The 20,263-nt window shown below is 39.8% G+C and overlaps 3 protein-coding genes across 3 annotated transcripts in view; all 3 read right to left on the bottom strand.

Annotated features, from left to right (window-relative positions):
• Window positions 1-20,263, bottom strand: part of cse1l (CSE1 chromosome segregation 1-like (yeast)) — a 287,251-nt gene that overhangs the window by 166,620 nt on the left and 100,368 nt on the right. The window lies entirely within an intron of this gene.
• On the bottom strand, window positions 393-10,725 carry LOC122980175 (tripartite motif-containing protein 16-like protein). The gene is made up of 7 exons (XM_044347942.1): window positions 9,653-10,725; window positions 6,609-6,704; window positions 6,275-6,508; window positions 6,024-6,192; window positions 5,836-5,928; window positions 2,460-2,531; window positions 393-2,345 (listed from the first exon to the last, which is right to left on the bottom strand). The coding sequence occupies exons 1-7, from the start codon at window positions 10,124-10,126 to the stop codon at window positions 1,783-1,785; spliced, it is 1,701 nt and encodes a 566-aa protein (XP_044203877.1). The 5' UTR covers window positions 10,127-10,725; the 3' UTR covers window positions 393-1,782.
• strip1 (striatin interacting protein 1) lies at window positions 10,932-20,158 on the bottom strand. Its single transcript, XM_044347920.1, has 20 exons — window positions 20,013-20,158; window positions 18,340-18,409; window positions 18,120-18,194; window positions 17,872-18,006; window positions 17,666-17,786; window positions 17,324-17,499; window positions 17,093-17,220; window positions 16,786-16,968; window positions 15,873-16,093; window positions 15,699-15,764; window positions 15,521-15,584; window positions 15,321-15,392; window positions 14,835-14,909; window positions 14,090-14,187; window positions 13,510-13,636; window positions 13,277-13,377; window positions 13,104-13,170; window positions 12,899-13,003; window positions 12,513-12,717; window positions 10,932-12,407 (listed from the first exon to the last, which is right to left on the bottom strand). Exons 1-20 carry the CDS (start codon window positions 20,121-20,123, stop codon window positions 12,160-12,162), a joined length of 2,448 nt encoding a protein of 815 aa, XP_044203855.1. The 5' UTR covers window positions 20,124-20,158; the 3' UTR covers window positions 10,932-12,159.

Here is a 20,263-nt window from a genome sequence, read left to right as displayed (position 1 = left end):
AGGTGCCGTCCAAGTGAATCAAATCAAGTAGATGTCTTTCAACATTAAAGTATTTTTAGTGCAAAAGTCTCTCTTTTTGTTACTATACTTCACTGCAGCTCAACAGGGAAACACAAAGAGGGAATTTTATGCTAAAAAGACTGTAAATGTGGTTGGTATCCACTTGATATGGCTAACTCAGAGATTAATTATCACTTTAGTGATCCCCTGAATTTTAATGTGTCCAGTACTTTGTTAATGAATATGAATATGTGAAGTTTTATGAATATGTTTATGAATACCTACAAAGCTATTGACATTCCCTTCAGCCTCACCTGTACATTGTGTTGACTACTAATTAGCATATGTTCACATGCTAACATGCTAAACTAAGAAGGCACGTTTCATCTGCTGTTTGTAGTCCTTTAATGTTACTCACAAAGACAGAAATGATATAAATGGGTTAATAAATAATAAGTCATAAAAATAAAACTATTTCTTATATTGTAGTGCAGAGGGTGAATTGAGGAGTCTCACAGCCTGAGAAAAGAAGCTGCTCTGTAGTCCGGTGATACGACAGCAGATACATCTACTCAGTAGATGGGTACCAGCGATGTTCTGGGCAGTTTTAATCACCTGCTGCAGAGCATTCCTGTCTTGGGCCATGCATATCTCATGCCAATCTGTGATGTTTGCAGCCAGGATGCTTTCTATTGCTCCTCTGTAAAAGTTAACAAGAACTTGAGATGGGAATTTTGTCTTCTTAAGTTTCCTCAAGAAGGTCAGTCATTTCTGAGCTTTTTTTTTTTTACTGGGGTGGAGATGTGTAATGTCCATGACAGGAACCTAAAACTGTTCACCTGCTCCACCTCAGCTCCACTGATGTAGACAGGGATGTGTGTCTTTGCCTCCTTTTTTCTAAAATCAACAATCACCTCCTTGGTTTAGTTGACATTGGGCAGTAGGTTGTTATCTGTGCACCATTTATTGTGAGCATATTAACTATATGCTCACAATAAATATATATTCAAAATAATGACACTACTGCACCCTGTCAATCCATCTGAACAAAACAAATCACTTTAAAATGGGAAAAGATTTGGACATTACATTACAAATACAAAATACCAAATACAATTAAGGGTTTATATACATACACATATACATATACTAGTCACTATTAGTAAATATGTACAAAATGTCTGTGACAGACATTACTCTGCCTCCCTCTGGCTGAAGTATAAAATAAACTCAACAAAAAGGTTTGGTGTTGAGTTGCAGCTAAGAATGTTTTTCACTATATTATGAATCTCCATTTCATGACCACTCATTTGTGACCAATCATATGCTGATAACATTAGGTAAATTATACATTCACAGAATGAATTTAGTTACAAAAAAAATCCAATTTATATTCTGTGTAACAGAAATCACAATCTATATAGAAAGGTTATCACAATTATTATACATGATTGAAATGCTGTGGTATGTTGAATCATCTTTTCAGCTGAGTTACATTTGTTGACAAGAAACTGTTCCTCAGTTATATTCTGTAAGGCAGAGGTTCCCAAAGTGTGGCCCAGGCACCAACGGGGGTCCTTGAAGGAATCCATAGGGCCCCCATATAAAACTGAGATATAGTTTAACCTCAGAGTTGTTTCACTTCCTTGAGTTCAGCACAATGAGATTATTTATAAAGATGGTAATGCTGTTCAGTGGTTTCACTCTCTAACAGAGTTTTGTATACAAAAATATGTAATTTAGCTGTATTTCATATATCTAACGATAAAAATCTGTGCTTGTCTAATGAGAACTATAGTTCACAGTTTCTTGTCTCAGATCAGAGATCCTGATGCAACTTTTCTCTCCCAGCCAGAAGCCCGGATACAGCGGTTCTGTGAACTCTGCTTCAACCTTGTAAAGAAACTTCATATTCTCTGACACCTCGTAGAATGACAGAGTTCCCTCTCTGAACTTCAGATAAACACCAATCCTGTGACTACTGGGAGATGTTGTGAGTTGGACGCTGTCAGCTTTGTGGCTTACAGAATAGTTTGTGGACCGATCAAGACTCCAGGAGTTCGCACTGCCCCCCAATGCTGACAGTCTTGTGCGAGATTTTCTGTCTATTCCTTTGTAGGCGAGGGCAATCTCTGCCTTGTCTCCTTCTACCTCTATCTCATAATAGCAGCGCTCGGCCTGCAGTCCCTCCTTGCACAGCACCTGTCGCCGGTGGACAAACCGCTCCTGGCAACGAATAGTTGGGCTCTTACATTTCTGAGGGCACAACCTCACCTCTTTGCCCTCTTTGGAAAGGAGCAGGTCCTCATGAGCTGTAGTGGGGTCCAGGGTTAATTCACATGCATCTAAAGTATTGAGGAAGAAGTGAAAATTATCACTGTGTAAATAGGCCATAGGCTATGAGTTAAAGCTATGGTAGAGAAGAGGACTGTTAGTCTTCTTGTTAAAGATGAACTCACACTGAAGAAACTCTGCTCTGGTTGTAGGCTCCACAGTCTGTCCAGTTACAGTGTTGTTAACTTCAGAAAGATCTATGAGACAATTTCAGAGCATCATTAAGTGTCTCTACTGAAAAATTAGTATTTTGACTTGTCATGGCAGGAAGAGCACAAGTGTAATTACTACCACTATTAACAATCAGGCCACTCCATTAAAGGGCAGGTACGTTGTTTTTTGAATTTTTTATATCATTCTGTAGCTTCACATTAGTGTTCCATATGGATTCAAATCCGAAAATTCAAATTTTGGTCGAAGTACATATGTTTTAACATCAAAATGCTATTTTCCCAAGCCCTTCTAAAACCCTTTTCCCACGTGTCCTGACATAGGTTTCTGTATGATGATGTTGCTACAGATAAACTGATATAAACCTCCGAGCCCGCCCAGCCAGTAGCCACAGAGATGGATAGAGCACTTACTGTTGCTGCTGCTCTACTAAACATGCTAACAGACACACAGACGGAGCACTCGCTGTTGCTGCTGCTCTACTAAACATGCTAACAGACACACAAACGGAGCACTCACTGTTGCTGCTGCTCTGGTAAATGTGCTAACAGACACACAGACGGAGCACTCACTGTTGCTGCTGCTCTGGTAAATGTGCTAACAGACACACAGACGGAGCACTCACTGTTGCTGCTGCTCTGGTAAATGTGCTAACAGACACACAGACGGAGCACTCACTGTTGCTGCTGCTCTACTAAACATGCTAACAGACACACAAACGGAGCACTCACTGTTGCTGCTGCTCTGGTAAATGTGCTAACAGACACACAGACGGAGCACTCACTGTTGCTGCTGCTCTACTAAACATGCTAACAGACACACAGACGGAGCACTCACTATTGCTGCTGCTCTGGTAAATGTGCTAACAGACACACAGACGGAGCACTCACTGTTGCTGCTGCTCTGCTAAACGTGCTAACAGACACACACAGACACATAGACGGAGCACTTGCTGTTGCTGCTGCTCTACTAAGTGTGCTAACAGACACACAGACAGAGCACTCACTGCTGCTGCTCTGGTAAACGTGTTAACAGACACACAGATGGAGCACTCACTGTTGCTTCTGCTCAAAGTTTAAAAAAATAAACTCTGAGCTCTCCTTTCACCAGTAAACAGCTCCGGATCAGAGCAGAATCCAGTGTGACTCACGGGTGTTATTTGTCCCTCCGATCCAGGTTTTCTCCCAGCTCTCTCCTCCAGAGCTGCAAGCACTCAGCAGCGGCTCTGTCTGGTGCATTTATAAACATTTCCAACACTCGGACTCAGTGTTCATAGTATATATAGACTATTTTTCATGCTCTAACTTACAGTGAGCAAGTGTGCTAGGAAGACACTGCCAGCAAACTACCTGCGTGTGTGTGTGTGTTTGAGGGGGAGGTGGCACTTAACCCTAATGGCTGAGGGGGCGTCTCCACTTGAAAAACCCGGAAAGGGACACAGGTGGAGTGTTCCTTTAAGTGTCCCAGTAAGTCATTCCAGTGAGCCAACACAGTCAATACCAGGACCCTGAAACTGGCTCACTTAAAACTGAATTTTATTTATTACACCTCTTCTTTTTCTTCCATGACATATCTGCCACAAAAGGAGTCTATATCATAAAGGATTAATCCACACAAATCAGAAGAAACAACAACAAAAATCTGCCCATAGGTTTGGTTTCCTTTATCCAGGTTTTATTATTATTATTATTATTAGATATTTTGGGATTTCATTGACATTGATTTTTTCTTTTAAGTCTCTCTCTACACTCACTGTTGACAGAATAGTTTTCATAGGGACTATTTTATCAGTTGAAAATAGTTCCAATAAAAACTGTTCAAAGTGAGGTCTCAAAACCTGGAAAAAGAAAATAAAAACTATCTGTATGGCTAGATAAGATTTTTTTAAATTTTATTTGTGTATTTTTTTGTAATTGAAAGTGGTCCTTCAAAACCACAATTAAGTTATTCTCACTTAAACTTAGAGGTTTATTGAAACGGACACTTATACCTTTATGTTATTGTCTTAAGATTATGTTATACTGCCTTTAGCCAAAAGCACATTGTAAGACTTTGTTCTCTCTGCTTCCTGTGTGAAAATGTTCCCAATAGGTATCAACAGAAGTGAGCTGTGGGAGTCGCTCACCATAACTTTTTCTCATTTCAGAGAAATTCCTGAAGGGAGGAAAGGCAGATAAGGATTTGGCCTTCAACTCATAATTCTCAGATGACCGAAAGAAACTCACTAAAGATACAGTGAATTACTTGAAAAAATACCTAGTTGGGTGACGGATATTGGATGTTATCTATCACTACTATCACTGAACTTCATGCATTATCTCTTTCAGCCTAGAAAACTGGGAGATCTGCATTTGCAAATGTGAACTTTGTTTATTACAATAAAACTCAGAAAAGACAGATGCTCTCTGTGAATCCATCTATCATAAACAGGAAAATTCCCACAACATTTAATGATTAGTATACAGATGTAATGGGGCAGCAAATGGCAGGATATGGGTACTTGGCAAAAAAAAAAAAAAAATCCCATAAATCAAATCAAAATACTCCTTTAGTGCTAAAAACCAAACTAAACACATAATATCTATATGGAGTACCAGTCAAAAGTTTGGACACACTTTCCCATTCACTTGAATGAGAAAATGTGTCCAAACTGTTGACTGGTACTGTGCATATAATAATACATTATATCTTTTAGATGTGTATGCAAATGACCCTTCTTCTTTTCATCAATCATTGACTGATTAGCAGCAGGTGTGGAGCAACACTTAATATACACAAAGAAACACATTCACACATACAATAACTCACTGTACAACAGCACATATTATATATCATACAAAACTAAATACAAAAAATAATCACATATATTCCACATGTTATGGGTAACTTATGAATATACATATACTGGCTGAATGGATGAATGAATGAAATGAATGAACCTTTGGAATAAGTGTAAAAGTGTATGGTTTGGGGTTTGTATGATTAATTATGTAGTTTTATATGATGAGTAATGATGGTGTGTTGTGGTTTCTTAAAGCAATGCTCCACACCTAAAGCTACACTATTCAAGCTTTAAAGAAAGATATAATTCTGAATGCATTAAGCTTAGTTTTTAGACATAAAAGAATATTTTTGCATGAACGTTGTTGCACATTTTGGGAATTTTAAGTTTTATCTTTTAATGTGATTTTTTTTTTAATACTTAAGAATTTTGATGACAGAGGGTTTCAGTGTGTTTCAGATTTCATAAGATGCAACAATTATATTAATCCACAGAGGAGGATAAAATTTTAAATTTAAAAAATACATGTCATTGTTTAAAGTACACACCATGAGACTGTGAGATACTGGCTTCATCTATTTCCTGCACCTCGTCCTCCTCTGTCTCCTCTTCTTCTGATTCCTGTTGTTCTCCACTGTCAGCTGTATTGAATAAAAGGGAATAAAAAGCCATGAAAAGCGTTAAAAGAAAACTATGATTTGAGACAATATTTCCGCTCTTTAACAAATATACATACCAGTTTGAGAGATTGAGACAAATTCTTTGTCACAAAATGCTTCCAGTTGCCTCCCAAGCTGTTCAACAGCCTTCTTTATGGACTCAAAGGGAAGGAGTGGATCCTCTGAAACCTGATGGAAAGCGTGGTGATGGTCTTCTTCACAGAGACGCTGGAGTGAGGGCCATTCCTGTGAGGAGAGACAACTTGATCATCATCCACCATATAGAAACAGGTCAAACTCCCTACAGGCGGGGATGTGATCAGAATACCTGCAGGAAATAGACATCGCTGTCTGTCTGTGCCAGGCGATCCAGCTCAGCCTCCCTTTTCTTCATTTCCTCCATTTTCAGCTCCAAGGTCTGCAGGGAGATCCGAGTCTGAGCTGCTGTCGCCTCCTCCTGAGCACCGATCAGCTGCCTCACTGACAGGTAATGTCTCTGCACGGAGTCAATGACACCGGCCAAGACACTTTCACAGTAGTCATCTGTTTCTCTTGCCTCCTCCTGTTTTACACACAAGTCTTTGAGATCAATGGAGTCCTGTATCTAACTGTATGAACAGTGTGAACAAAAATGTACACAATATGGACAAGTCCTCCTTTACCTGAATCTGTTCCCGAATCTTCCTCATGTTTTTCCATTTCTCTTCTTGTTTCTGGAGAATCTGCTTGGATTTCCTCTTTACGTTCTCCAGCTCCTCCTTTAGTGTGAGTGTGTTGGATCGAAATACACAGGATTGGTTTAGTTTTGTGAGACTGGTTTTAAGCTTGTCAGTACAGTAAGGTGACTTTAAAAATAGGTGTTTAGTATGTGAGGGAAAATCCTGTTATAATCATGTGTTTATTTCCAATATGATCTTACTTTTGCAAGTATGAATAGATGTGTCACACATATCCAACATGATATTACAATGTTTACTGTTTGTTGGGAAACTAAATATAAGAAAACTCATTATAAAAGAGTTTAGCCAGGAGGAAGGTTGAAACCTCTTCCTCTATGGTGGCAAGTGGCAGAGATGTTGTGAAGTACAAAGGATAAGAGAAGAACAACATGTCTTAAGCCAAGAAAATGTCATGACCATGTAATTAAAGGTTGAATAAGTGAAGTCATGTGTATCCTGTTGTTGGCTACAGTTAATGTGTTTTATCTCAAAGTACTGTAACAGCTGAGGAGAGACTGCTTCTCCACCTGCCTATCAGCCAGGTTGTTAAGCGAGAATGAGTTCCATCTTCCAGTGTTTCTAATGACTGGATAAAATAATAACAACACAGTAAATTAGTGAAATCAATATGTGTTAAAGAGGTCTTTTCTCCTCCTAAAAGTCTGTTCATATCTGACAGAGAGCCCCAGTTTTCTGTCTTTCAGGACATGAAAAAATGATCTACTTGGATTTATTCAGCACAAAAGCAAAGTACAAAGTACTAAAAAAGCAAGCAAAAATATCAAAAAATCCACCAAAGAGCTTCACTGGAAACTTGAAACCTGTCTACTAACTCCTCTCCTTAAAGGATACATGTCCTTTAATACTCCAGGTTAAAGGGAAGGTCTTCCTAAGATTGTCCTATCTGCTATCTGCACACATATATTGTTTAAAAGCATCTCATTGGTTTCGTGGCACATGCATATATTATAATATTCAAAGATATACATAAGGATGCTATCATGAGAAGCTATTGTGGAAAAAGGTTAAAAGGTCATCTTTAACATAGTGGCTGTTCATACAAAAAGCAAATGTCCTGTGTTAAACAAAAATCCGCTTGTCATTCAGTTCATTGAAGTATACTGTCCTCTGGTCAAAAAGTCCACAGATCATAAAACGTATTATAGTGTGAGGCCACCCCTCATTAAGAAGGTCAGAGACTGTTCACCAGGTAATAGATCGAAACATTGGCTGTAGTATACAGACAGAAACAGATACTCACAGACAGTGTGTTAAATCCTGATTTATGGGGGTTTCTGGAGGAATAACACCTCCTTGTTCTCAGTGCTGCTCTGACACTCTGCTCTTTTGACCTCTCCTGGGCAGAATACAAACACAGGCTCCTGCAACTCTCCCCTTACAAAGCAATGAAGATCGATTCATCCGGTATTTGAGCACCAACACTCATCTGCACTGGACAAGAACTGATTTTTCAGTTTCCACAACACGTAGCATCCTTTTTGTGCCTGATGATGTGCATAATGTATGTGGGACTTGATCATAGTTGGTGGCTCTGTCCTGAGTTTTGAAAGTAACCTTATTTTGTGGCAGTTTTCCACCACGATTGTTGGAAACTTTTCTTCTTTTGATTTGGTTTTTATCTGCAAACTTGCTGCAAATTCAGTGGTAACTGATTAACACCATATTGGCTCAAATCAACCCAACTCATGCCCACAAAGTCCACCCGAAACTTGGGTGTCATGATTGATGACCAACTAACCTTTAAGGTTCACGTGGCCTCAGTCGCTCGATCGTGTCGATTCTCCCTGTACAACATCAGGAAGATCAGACCCTACCTGTCTGAGCATGCAGCACAACCCCTGGTACAGGCTCTCGTAATATCACGAATCGACTACTGCAACTCCTTACTGGCAGGCCTCCCTGCATGTACACTTAAACCTCTGCAGATGATCCAGAATGCAGCAGCGCGTCTGGTCTTCAATCAGCCCAAAACAGCACGTCACCCTGCTGTTGATATCCCTCCACAGGCTCCCAGTTGCTGCCCGCATCAAATTCAAAGCCCTGACACTTACTTATAAAATAGCAACTAAAACAGCTCCTGCCTACCTGAACTCCCTCATTCAGGTCTACACTCCCTCCCGCTCACTACGCTCTGCCAACAAGGCACCTGGTACCATCACGACAACAGGGCTTTAAGTAACTAGCTCACTTCTCCTCTGTAGTTCCCAGGTGGTGAAACGAGTTACCAAACTCTGTTTGATCTGCACAGTCCCTCTCAATCTTTAAGAAACGACTAAAGACCAAGCTCTTTCGTGAACACCTCTGCACTTGATGAACTGTAGGGAGAGAAAAAACAAAAAACAAAAACACATGCTTCTATGCACTCTAATCACTGCCTTGTTGAACTGCCTGGTGGCATCTACGTCCTATCGAGCCCAAACTTAAGCTTTATGGCACTTCCTCATGTTGTTGTCTCCTGACTAGATCCTTGCTTGTGTTGTATCAGACTCATATGTACGTCGCTTTGGATAAAAGCGTCTGCTAAATGAAAATGTAATGTAATGTAATATTCCAAAGTTTCCGCAGTAAGGAAAGCAAGTTTGAAGTTTGAAGTGAATTAAAAACATTAATGTCTTTTTTTTTCTATCTGCTTCCTCCGCAGTTTTTTTTAAGGTGAAGTTGTAGCACAGGAACTTGAACTGCAAATGCAATGAACCACAATTTTTCAGACATCACAGACCAATTATTGTAATCATGCAAACTCCTGCCAACTCAGAGACCTCTGACTGATAATACAGTGAAAGTTGACTCCCGCGTCAAATAATAAAAGCAATCTGTAATCTAGTGCCAAGTTTAAATCTAGCACATGTAAAAACACCAATAAAACTAATGAAAGACTGCTTTCTCCACTCACATATCCAATATTTGTTTACAGCTGATAATGTGTCAGAAATGGCAGTATTTATTTGTCTGTTTGTTTTACATACCTGTTTCCTCCTCCGTTCCTCTCCCACCAACCCAATTGTGTGTCCTCCGTGCTCAGCTGAAGCGCACTCTTCACATATAATCTTCTCATCAGTGCAGCAGTAAACATTCAAGAGTTTGTTGTGCCTCCAACACAAAGGTCCTCTTGATGTCACTGTGCAGCTGCGGGGTCTCTTCACTGACTCTCCCGAGCGCTGCTGCTTTCTCTTCTCGACGCCTGCATCACACCTTTCTGTGTCTCTCACCAAGTCAGCCAGAGTTGTGTTCTTGATCAGCTGGGGTCTGGAAGAAAACGAGCAACCACAATCAGGACAGCTGCAGGAAAAGTCGCTTCTCTCTTCATGATCCCAGCAGTCCTGAATACACTGCATGCAGAAGTTGTGGCCGCAGGGAATCGTCGCAGGATTCCTGAGAACTTTGCAGCAGATTCGACAGCAGAGGTGGTTCATCCTCACGGGGACACGGGGATCTGCCATGTTTGTGCAGAGAAAGGCGGTGTTTCACTAGTTATGTTTCATTTCCTCCTGGAGTGACTCAGTAGTCTTGCATGTTCGGTTTCCTGATTTCAGAGTGGAGATGGGTGTGACTAAAATATTTGATCTAACTTCAAGAGGGAGGGACAAAGAAGATGAAGTCATGACAAGACGGTGTCGTTGTGGGGGGTTTTATGACCTTGGTAGTTTTTTTTGTTTGCCAAGTTTTAAAACATTATTATTATTATTATTATCAGTTTACAGTATCCAAAAGAAAGTGCATTTTTACACAGATATCCTCCACATCATCTTCAATACTCAGCACTTTCTCACACCGTCTCTCAGGTAGATCTTGGTATCAACTATGATATATTTTGAGTAATAACAACAGCATCAAACCAGAAGTTTGCACTGAATGCTTTGTCAGGCAAATTTCTCTTGACGTGTTGCTTCCTTGTGATAAACATCACGCCCTTAGGCGACGTACGTACTTTCTGACAGTTCACCTTGAATATCTATTTCTCTTTGTGGTCAAAATCAGAACAAACACATTTATCATACCATAGAGCTGCAAGTGCTGTCATGTCAAGACCGATTCAAATTAAAGAATCTTAATTTTGTACCTCTTGCTTTCTTTTTAATTACACATCTATAATAATAATCAGGAATAAGATTAATATCAACAGCATTCCCTGACAATCAGAATCATAAAATCTGTCAAATATCTGAATATATGTTTTCTTGAGGTCTCTGGACATAAAAATGCATACCTAAGAAATTGTTCTTATAAATGAGTCCAAAAGTAAAATAAAATTCAAATATTTATTGACTCGATAATAGTAAGAAAAAAAAATGCTGCATGAACGACAGTATCTATTTTATTATAGTATTTAAGTCAATGTAAAACAAAGACAAAGCCATGATAAATAAGTTTCACAATTTACAAGTCTTTTCCATTTCTTTAACCTTTATAATAAAACAAAAAGATGATGAAAAGTAGAAAAAAAGGAAAATGGTTCTTTTACTAGAAGTTTTTCCACTTAAGTTATCCCTGCATGTCTCAAACCAGAGCTTCACTGATCCTGTTTCCTTTCACAACCATGTGCAACCAGTTTTTCTACACAACAAAGCAAAATTAAGATACTAAAAAAAAAAAAAAAAAATCAAGGCTGTATTTGTAAATATACTCAGTCTGGTAGTCAATGAAAGTCTGACTGATCGCCTCCATGGTCCCCGGGCAAATATGTGTAGGCGGTACTCAGAATAATGCAAATAAAATTTAAATCATTTGCAAATGCAGAGGAGCAACAAAGAATAAGTCAGGGAAAGAATAAATCACCCCGTACAAGCAATAACCGTCAAAAAGTAGTACATGTTTCTATTTGTACATACAGAAAAAAACTACAAAAAACCCACCCATTCCTCTCATCTCAGCTCATCAGATGAACCTAAGGAATGTTATATTTATTTCAACATCTTATATGTGCTCACACACACCTCTGAGTCTTAACAGTTACACTTAAATTTATTCCAAATAAATCTCTTTAAAATTCGGAGTGAACATACTGTCATGTAGTGCTTCAAGGTCAAAGTTACTGACCTAACGGGTAAGAGGCACACAGAGGAAATGTAAATGTAAGGTAAAAGTTCATTATGGTATTTCATTAAAAACTGTGGGTGGCATTAGTGTGGGAAAAGTCTCAAGGAACCTAAATACAAAAGGCTGATGTTTTTTTTTTTTTTTTTGCTAACAAGTGGATTGAAATCACAATAATGCTAAATTTCTTCAAGGCAACAGTTCATCACATAAAGCGTTCGATCAAACTCTAAAACCACACTGATCCAGGCTGATGATTGAGAGCCAACACCCGGGTGACCTTTGAAAATGAAATCCATCCGTCATCTTCGTTCTGTACAGGACGCGTAACATAATACTTTGATCAGAGTTTGATCAGCGAGTGCACTGTTGGTGGTTTGAACTCCTGATTGTTTTATTACTCATTTAAAAGAACGAGCGTGTTGAGAGTTGCTGATTCTCACTGTAGCAGTTCCTCCCAGGAAATAGGTTTGGAGAAGACCTCGCGCTCCAGCCAGAGGTCATAGTTCATTTGGAAGTCCTCTGGCAGGTCCACCCGCTGTCCCAGAACACTCTGCAGACAGTTGTCCACAGGCAGGAAGTCCGGATTACTGTGGGTCTTGTCGTAACGGCGGCTGTTGAAGCGTTCGATGTTGGCCCGCAGAGCGCATTCCTCTGCCTGGAAGTCCCAGGGACGAGCATCCAGATCTGCCAAACAAAACAAGTCAGTCATATTTAGTGCACTTTAAACTGCTCACAGTATAAATACAACTCAGCAGGTGTCCGACTATTCTGACTTTGATTTTCACTCACCGTTTCCGTAGGCCCAGTCATCATTGAGCCGATGTCGGACCTTCTGGTAGATGGCGGACATGGTCTTCATGTTGCTCTTCCTCCACTGGCGTCCCAGGTATTTGGTTTGCACTTTGAGCAGCTTGAGGACATAGAGCTGCATCATGGCCTGCTTGACCTTCAGCGCCCTCTTCAGGATGGGAGCGGACTTAAACACCACCAGCATCTGGGCGAGAAAACATGAATGTCGAGAGCCAATATATTATCTTTTTTCTTCCAGTGAAGCCTGTCGGTTTGGTCTAGACTGAAATATCACGTAACTATAGGACGAAAGGCCATGAAATTTTCAACAGATATCCTTGATTTATCTGATGTAGTAAATGCTATCTGATGAGTCGTACTCTCACCATAGTTCTGGAGTGCTTCCACTTGGTCAGTTTGTTGAGGATCCTCAGCAGGTTGATGCAGGAAAACAGATTCCTCCAGCAAAACTGATTGTTGTCTCCTGCTTCCTGTTAACAGACAAAATATACACACACAAAACATCATTTCTACGTTCTATATCTGTGGTGAAACCAACAACTATAAAATGACAGAAATCAGAAAACGTACCAAACTTTCTGCAGTTAACTCAGGGAGCTCGTGCACCACGCAGTGAGGAAAGTCAAGTACTGAGATGCTATTGGGAAAAAGAAATTGAGAGCAATGAAATAAAGAAAATATAAGTAAAGTTCATGACATTTCATGTAAATGGGAGTCATGTTCTTTCTTTAAAGACATGCTACCTATTCTTAGCTGTGATGTAAGACATGATGTTCTGGTTGAAGAACTTCAGAATGAGCGGGATGCAGTTGGCAAACACTAGATGTTGAGCCATGTACTCAAACTGTGAAAACAAGCACACAAAGACAAATTTGGTTAATACTAACAAGAATGAGGGGAAGAATTACTTTCTTAATATTTCAGAAAATATCCAACACACTGAGTTGCGATGTTAACAAGTGTGTGATGTACGTACTTGGTAGATGTGGTTCAGTTTGAAGTGTTTCAGAAGCAGCAGCAGGATGGCAGAGATTGCCTTCACGATGATCTCTTTGTGTCGATTGACATCGACGCCAAGTTTCATGCTTTGCAACACCGTTGTCCTGCAGAGAGACACATAACCCATCAGTCACCTCTTAAGATTCTACAAAGTCTTTTACCTTGATGTTTTTTTTCTTCTTTCTCTTTAATATATCTTTCACACTTACATTGAGTTAAAAACTTTTTACACCCTGCTAACCAGGCACTTGTTACGTGCCTACACTGCCAAAATGTACTTATAGCATCTCTCCTGCTGTGTTTTACAAGCTAGAAGACATTTTAAGATACAATAATCTGCTTACAAACCAAAGCTCTTGACGCACAATCATATTTTAACTAAATTCCAGTAGCAGTATCTGTGTAGTTACATTCACTATGAAAAGTAAAGCAGATATCAGTTCTCCTTTTCCACTTTAGGAATAAATGCAACTGTAATATTGTTACTAAAGTGAGGATGCTCTCCTCGCTCATAATGTTGCACTGGAGGATGAACCTCTGAGAGGCACGTCACTTACGGCATCTCCTCTGGCAACACATCAGCCAGGATGTTGATGGAATCTGTCTTGGCTTTGGAGGTCGGAGCTGCTGCGAGTAGGATCTTCAGCAGAGCAATCTGACATCCAGAGAGACACACCGAGATGTCAGTTACAAAACAGTCTGACATTTGTTCTGTATTCAACAGTGACTGTTTACATACTTGTAACGATAGTGTGGAGGGGCTGTAGATCTAATGGCTAAATTGCTTCAAATTTTTTATTTGAGTTCTATCATTTGTGCTGCTTCAATGGAAATTTGTGTGATTTGTGTGAGACTGCCGGGTCATAAAGGCTGAAAATGTCACTCTAGAAAACACATCAGGGAAGACAAACAAAACTGTAACATTGTCTGTAAGCTTTATAATTTAACATGACTATGCTGAGGAAAAACAATGGTCATTGCTCGGTTATTTAAAAAATGAACCACCTATGTCACAAAGACTTTCAGAGTGCAATGTGAACATACTATTGCGACTTATTTCAGTGGACCACAGCAAACAGACATGTTGGCCTTTCAGGTTATTACCTGAGTCTCAATTTAGCTGAATAAAAGGAACTGAAACACATTGAAATTTAATTCTATAATAGCTACTTTCAGGATCCATTCACATAAACTTTTAGTTGTATAAACTTTGTGAAAGTGTAAATAATAAATACAGTGTTAAGTAAATGGTACCATAATGCAAACCCTCCTTGAAACTATCCAACCCCAAAAAGCACTAACCATATATTGAGGTAAACTGGGCAGAATTCCCTGATAGAGCAGCTCAGTGGAGCACATCTCCACCTCCTCTTCACCCTGATAAGGAAGCAGAATGTAAGACGCACAAATAACGTTGTCATGACATTTGAAGACAGTTTGGTCTTGCAGACACAAGGTGTTTAAACTTCTGCCAACATTTAACCAGAAGTAGAGTAAAAGCTCATCCTACCCGTCCACCCCCACACTGCATAGTGCCAATAAGTTAGAGAGCAAACGTAGAGTGCATTTTCTACTTCAACAATTATTTAAATTCACAACAAAACAAAACAAAAAAAAGCTTGTAAGAGCACGATAGCTCAACTACAGGTCAACACCGTCCATCTGAAGAAATTCACAAATGAGGCTGCTCTCTTATCTCTATGGAAAAGACATAATATTCAGAGATAATAAAATTCTGTCTAGGTCAACAGGTTTTTATTAAAGTAAATGATTTTCGTTTCCACTTACCCCAGACAGAGGTGTTTTCTGAAACTCCTCCTCCTTAGAAATCTGAATCTCAGCTATGGAGACGTACTTATGCTGCAAAGAAAATGAAAACTTGATATGTGAAAATCCTGCAGAACTACTGTATTACTTTTAGGATTCTTAACATATTCTCTAGATAAAAAAACCTATTAAACGAATTATGATGAACAGTGACACGATACCTGCTTTAACGTCTTGATGCTCTCATGAATTGGCCTTGGCAAGCCAACAACAGTATCCGTATCACTGCAAAACATGCACAAGAATAACCATGTTTTAATTAATTATTTCAGGGGTGTGCTTGCAGAGTGCAGAATGCTACAGTATGATTTGTTTACAGCTAATGAAAAGCAAACTTACCTTCCAAGTGTGTAACCAATAAATTTACTTCTACTTGATTCCAAGAAATTTTCAATGTCCTTTTCCCTGTTGGAGCAAAGACAATAATGTCAAAACCAGAGAGGTATTATTGCGATAGCTTTCAAAATGTTACGTAGCCATTGTTTTCATCCAGCCAGTCAGACTGAGCACTACCTGACTTTAGGAGCCCACGGCAGGCCTTTGGGGAAGGACACCCTCTCTGATGGAGGGTGAGGAATAGGGGGAGGCATCACCTCATCCCTTTCTAGTGGGAAAGTCTCTGCCTCTATAGAGTTGTCATTGTCGTCGTTGTCATCCTCATCCTCACGGGAGTCATCAGCCTTGTAAGGGTCCTTTTCATTGAAAGCATCCAGATTATCCTGTTTGATCAGCGCCTTTATAAGAAAAAAACAAAACAAAACATAAAGATATCATTACATTTTGATGGATGATGGGGCAATAGGTTGAAAATAAGAAACCACGCTGTATCCTGAAGGTAAAAAATACCACAAAGAAAAAGAGATAATTCAATACTGAGTAATATGATCAGATGACATCAGCCTGAATGACGGTTTATTGCCTCAGGTAAGATGTGTCAAATGTACAAGATCATCATATAAATGAAACAATTTTAGGATTGCAGTAATCTGACAACTGCCTTTACTAAAAATAGTCCTCTATATAAATGAAGTAGTTAAAAATGTGTTGCCTACAGAATTCATAGTGTTGTTTCAATACTATAAAGCAAAGACTAGTACAGACTGGAATAGAGTGACACCTTTGCATCATGTTTCTATCGTGCTACATTGAACTTCATGCAAATTTAGTAAAAACACTTGGCTTTGAAATGTTTTACTTTTAAAGCTGCATGTAACAACTCTGTGAGTCACAGTACAATTAAGGTGGATACATACAAGAATTATTAGTGTTTCTGGTATATTATCCTAATTGGGTTAATAATGATATATTTGCAGACATCCTTGAGAATCACCTGCATACAGGGGTTGATCCACAGTCATGGCAACAATACACTTGTAGTTGGCTTTAACCCACAATATGTTTGGTCGGAGAGCAACAGCAATCCTACCTTGTGTTCACGACGCGCCCGTTTTTGTTGCTGCTCTATGAGGTCAGATGCAGACGCAGGAGGAGAAGCGGCTCTCATGCTGCGTATAACTCGGATGCTGTCCTCCGGGAGAGGGGGAAGACCCAGCTCCTCACGCTTATGAACCTTTATGCTTTGGAGCTGCTCAAACCCTCCGAGTGTGAACTGAAACAGACGAGCAGGATTTTAATTTCTCTTAACTCCAGGTGTGACTTTGTTGTAAGAGAATCTAATGTGATAAGACCAGAATTTGTGACCACAGTCATAGCAAATATTTTCCGTCTCTCACCAGTATGCTCTTCCACAACAGCAATAACACCTTCTTCATTGGAAAATGGGGGGCATGACCGCTGCAGAACTTGGTAACCATACCAAAGAGCATGACGGAAATGGGCTCGTTGTTGAACAGCGGAGATCCTGGATTAGAGAAGCGGTATGGAAATGGTTTACATGGCAGGGATTGTTTTTTTTGGCATATGCATGGCATGACTGCAACTTTTCATGGTCTGATTAAATTTACCCAGTTCTGCTCTGACGGTTTCCCTGATGACTCTCCATTCAGGCCTGTCCGCTGGGTCCTCCTGCTGAATCGTTTCTACCATCAGGTACATTATGTTAAGCAGGACCCTGAGATCTGTGCTATCAGCGAGGGAGATGGCTGGTTTCCTGACAGCACTGCTACAGGCAGCACTGTTACTGAAGGAGAGAAAATTCATATTTGTGATTATTAAAATTTGACAACAGAGAAAATGTTAACTGTTCACTTAGAATAGATGTTTTCCAGACTAATATCTTTTAGCAAAAACTAGGCGTTTTGAAATTTATGAAATCTGTGAGTCTAGAAAACTGACAAAGGACGTACTCAATCTCCATGTTGAGCAGTTCGACCAGAGCAGAGAAGGTCCCCACATCCAGCAGCAGGAAGACGTTGTATCTCATCCAGTGCTGCACCTCAGCCTCAGAGCTGCACTCGGCAAAGGTTCCTGGAGAGAAACAGATTTGTCAAATATCAGCCAAAAATAACCTCCTTGATCGATGCTGATCCAGTTTTTAGTGATGTGGACTGACCCTGAGCCATGTACAGGATGGCCCTGGCAACCTTCAGCCTCTTCTCCCGGGCAATCACCTCCAGACTGTCCAACAGGCGCATGGCGTGAGCTCTGTGCTGAGCTGCATCAAGCTCTGTCCACTTCTTATCAGACACTGAGATACAGTAGAGATGGATATAAGCTTCACCTTCTTCAACTGAGATGTAATTAATTGTTTACAATTAATTCATAAGATTTGATTGAGTGACTGTATGTTTAACTACATACCATGTGCTCTGAATTCCTCCTCAAAGCACTTCCTATTAAGAGCAAACTCTGGTCCTTCAGTATAACTGTACAGCTCTGTAACACACATACAGAATATATATATATACATATATATAAGCAAATACTCTATACACACTATATGCTGCAAACCCTAAAAACATGAAGTTCGGAAGGACAAAGAGGAGTCCATGATGACAAAAGGTGACAACTAACCACATACCTGAAAGCTCTGCGGCCCACTTGTCTGTATCTGCATATTCAAACTCGAGGTCTGGAGACTCAGACAGCCCCTGTGCACAACATATCACACATTTTATGCCATTATGATTAGAAATATCATTATTTTTGATTAATAATTCAACTGTTCACCTACAAACTGCACTAATTAGACAGACAGATACGTGCTACCAAATAACATCTGCTGAGTATTTAATTATATTTATCTAAGCTTAAAGGGTCGGTTGACCCATATAACAACTAATAACATATTTCTCACTTGCCCCAATTTGTATCTGGGCATTAATTGGGATAATCCATAAACATGAATGTGAAAATATATTTCTAGTGTCAAACTCTGCACATATATCATTCCGCACAGTGAAGCTCAAACTTTCAACTGTAGGATCAAAAAGAAAAATATATTTTTGAGTGAAGGGGGACTTTAAGTAATATTCTGAATGCAGGAATACACATCAGCCCTAAAGTCTGGTGTTTATATGTTTTTCTATGTCTTTCTTTTTGTGTCTCTATATCCATATTTTCTATTTTAAAATGACAACAGGTCATAACTCCTCTTGCACTGGTTAGAAACAGGTATTTTTGCATAAGAAACCATCACAAATCCTCCACTGTCATGCCAGAAACTAAACTCCCTTCATTTTTCTTTGTAGATACATGGGAGCTTGTTATGGAAATTCTTGCATTAATCATATAACTGTGTGCTTCAGCTGTGTATTTGTGACAGTAGATGAAGGACAACTGTTAGGTTTGTGCATAAAAACAGAGAAAAACATGTACCCGAGAGAAAGAAGTGAGTGTGCAACAGTTTAACGTTTTAGAGCCACAGATAGACTCTCTGTGGGTAGCTAAGACATGGACTGTGAATGAACACAGCACGAGCTGATAACCTTGATTAAACAGTATCATCACACTGAGCGCATGAACACAGAGTGAGAAGAAGACATGCTCATGTTGTACAAAGAGAGTGCAAACTGGACAAGTGGTCAGTTGTACAAAACTTGTGATACCATATATGGAGATTGTTTGTTCTAAGTATTTAAGGTCATGGGCACATGACTTGGCCACATGCCTTCAAAGTAACTGTGGCAGAAGATGCACAGCTGACCATTAAGGGAATGTCTGCTTGTATAAATATGTACTTGTAACTCAGATCACCTCTTTGCTGCGGAGCTCAGGGGACCCACAGGCATGTGTGAAGAATAAAAGGCAGCTGGTACTGTCTCTGGTATTTAATTACCTTTCTCACCTCACTAGACAGGCTGACCTTTCAGCTGCTACGACAAGCTCCAGAGTAGTTTAAGTTATACCTCTATAAAGTGACATACCAATCCGATACATTACAAAGAAAAGTCAGATTCCTGTCAGACAGCTCAGTCTGGCCTGTGACGAGCTAACTAACGTTAGCCTATGCTAAGCTACACTGCTGTTCTGAAACAGTTCGATAAAACAGGACTGAAAGTGATCCGCTGTGTAAGTGAGGGCACGTTAATTCAGTGAAACTCAGTTTCTGGTGTTAAGTTTACGTTGTCGAGTCACAAATAATAGTGAAGCTAACGTTAGCCTGACAGAGCTAGCTAACGGTTTGTTTGACAGCAGAAAAGGTTAGTCTGTTTATGGTTCGCTGAAATAAATCACACACTTATGTCTACGTACCTCTGAATCTTTTCTGGGGTTGCGGGTAAATTCGCCTCTGCTTTTGTTAGGCAGCATAGCTCTCTGTTTATTGTTTACAGGTAGCCCACCACCGTTTCCACCGACGTCCATAATGTTTTCGGCCGCAGTGTCTTCTCGCGAGACGAGACCTGTTCTGCGAGAACGGACATGTCCATCTAGTCCATTGACGTAGGCTGTCACATCCTCTACTTCTTAAAGGATAGGTTCACAATTTTTCAAGTGGATCTTAA

This window comes from Thunnus albacares, chromosome 4, assembly GCF_914725855.1.
Source record: "Thunnus albacares chromosome 4, fThuAlb1.1, whole genome shotgun sequence".
Classification (NCBI taxonomy): Eukaryota; Metazoa; Chordata; class Actinopteri; order Scombriformes; family Scombridae; genus Thunnus; species Thunnus albacares.
Note: the sequence above shows the minus strand (reverse complement) of the source record. Positions and strands in the feature narration are given on the sequence as shown.

Coding starts and splice junctions, on each gene's coding strand:
- strip1 (XM_044347920.1), bottom strand. CDS start 20,123: ATGGACGTCGGTGGAAACGGTGGTGGGCTACCTGTAAACAATAAACAG. Junction 17,221..17,323: donor AACCGTCAGAGCAGAACTGG/GTAAATTTAATC, acceptor TCTCTAATCCAG/GATCTCCGCTGTTCAACAAC. Junction 15,585..15,698: donor ATTGGTTACACACTTGGAAG/GTAAGTTTGCTT, acceptor CATGTTTTGCAG/TGATACGGATACTGTTGTTG.
- LOC122980175 (XM_044347942.1), bottom strand. CDS start 10,126: ATGGCAGATCCCCGTGTCCCCGTGAGGATGAACCACCTCTGCTGTCGA. Junction 6,705..9,652: donor AGGAACGGAGGAGGAAACAG/GTATGTAAAACA, acceptor CTCACACTAAAG/GAGGAGCTGGAGAACGTAAA. Junction 2,346..2,459: donor CAGAGCAGAGTTTCTTCAGT/GTGAGTTCATCT, acceptor TCAATACTTTAG/ATGCATGTGAATTAACCCTG.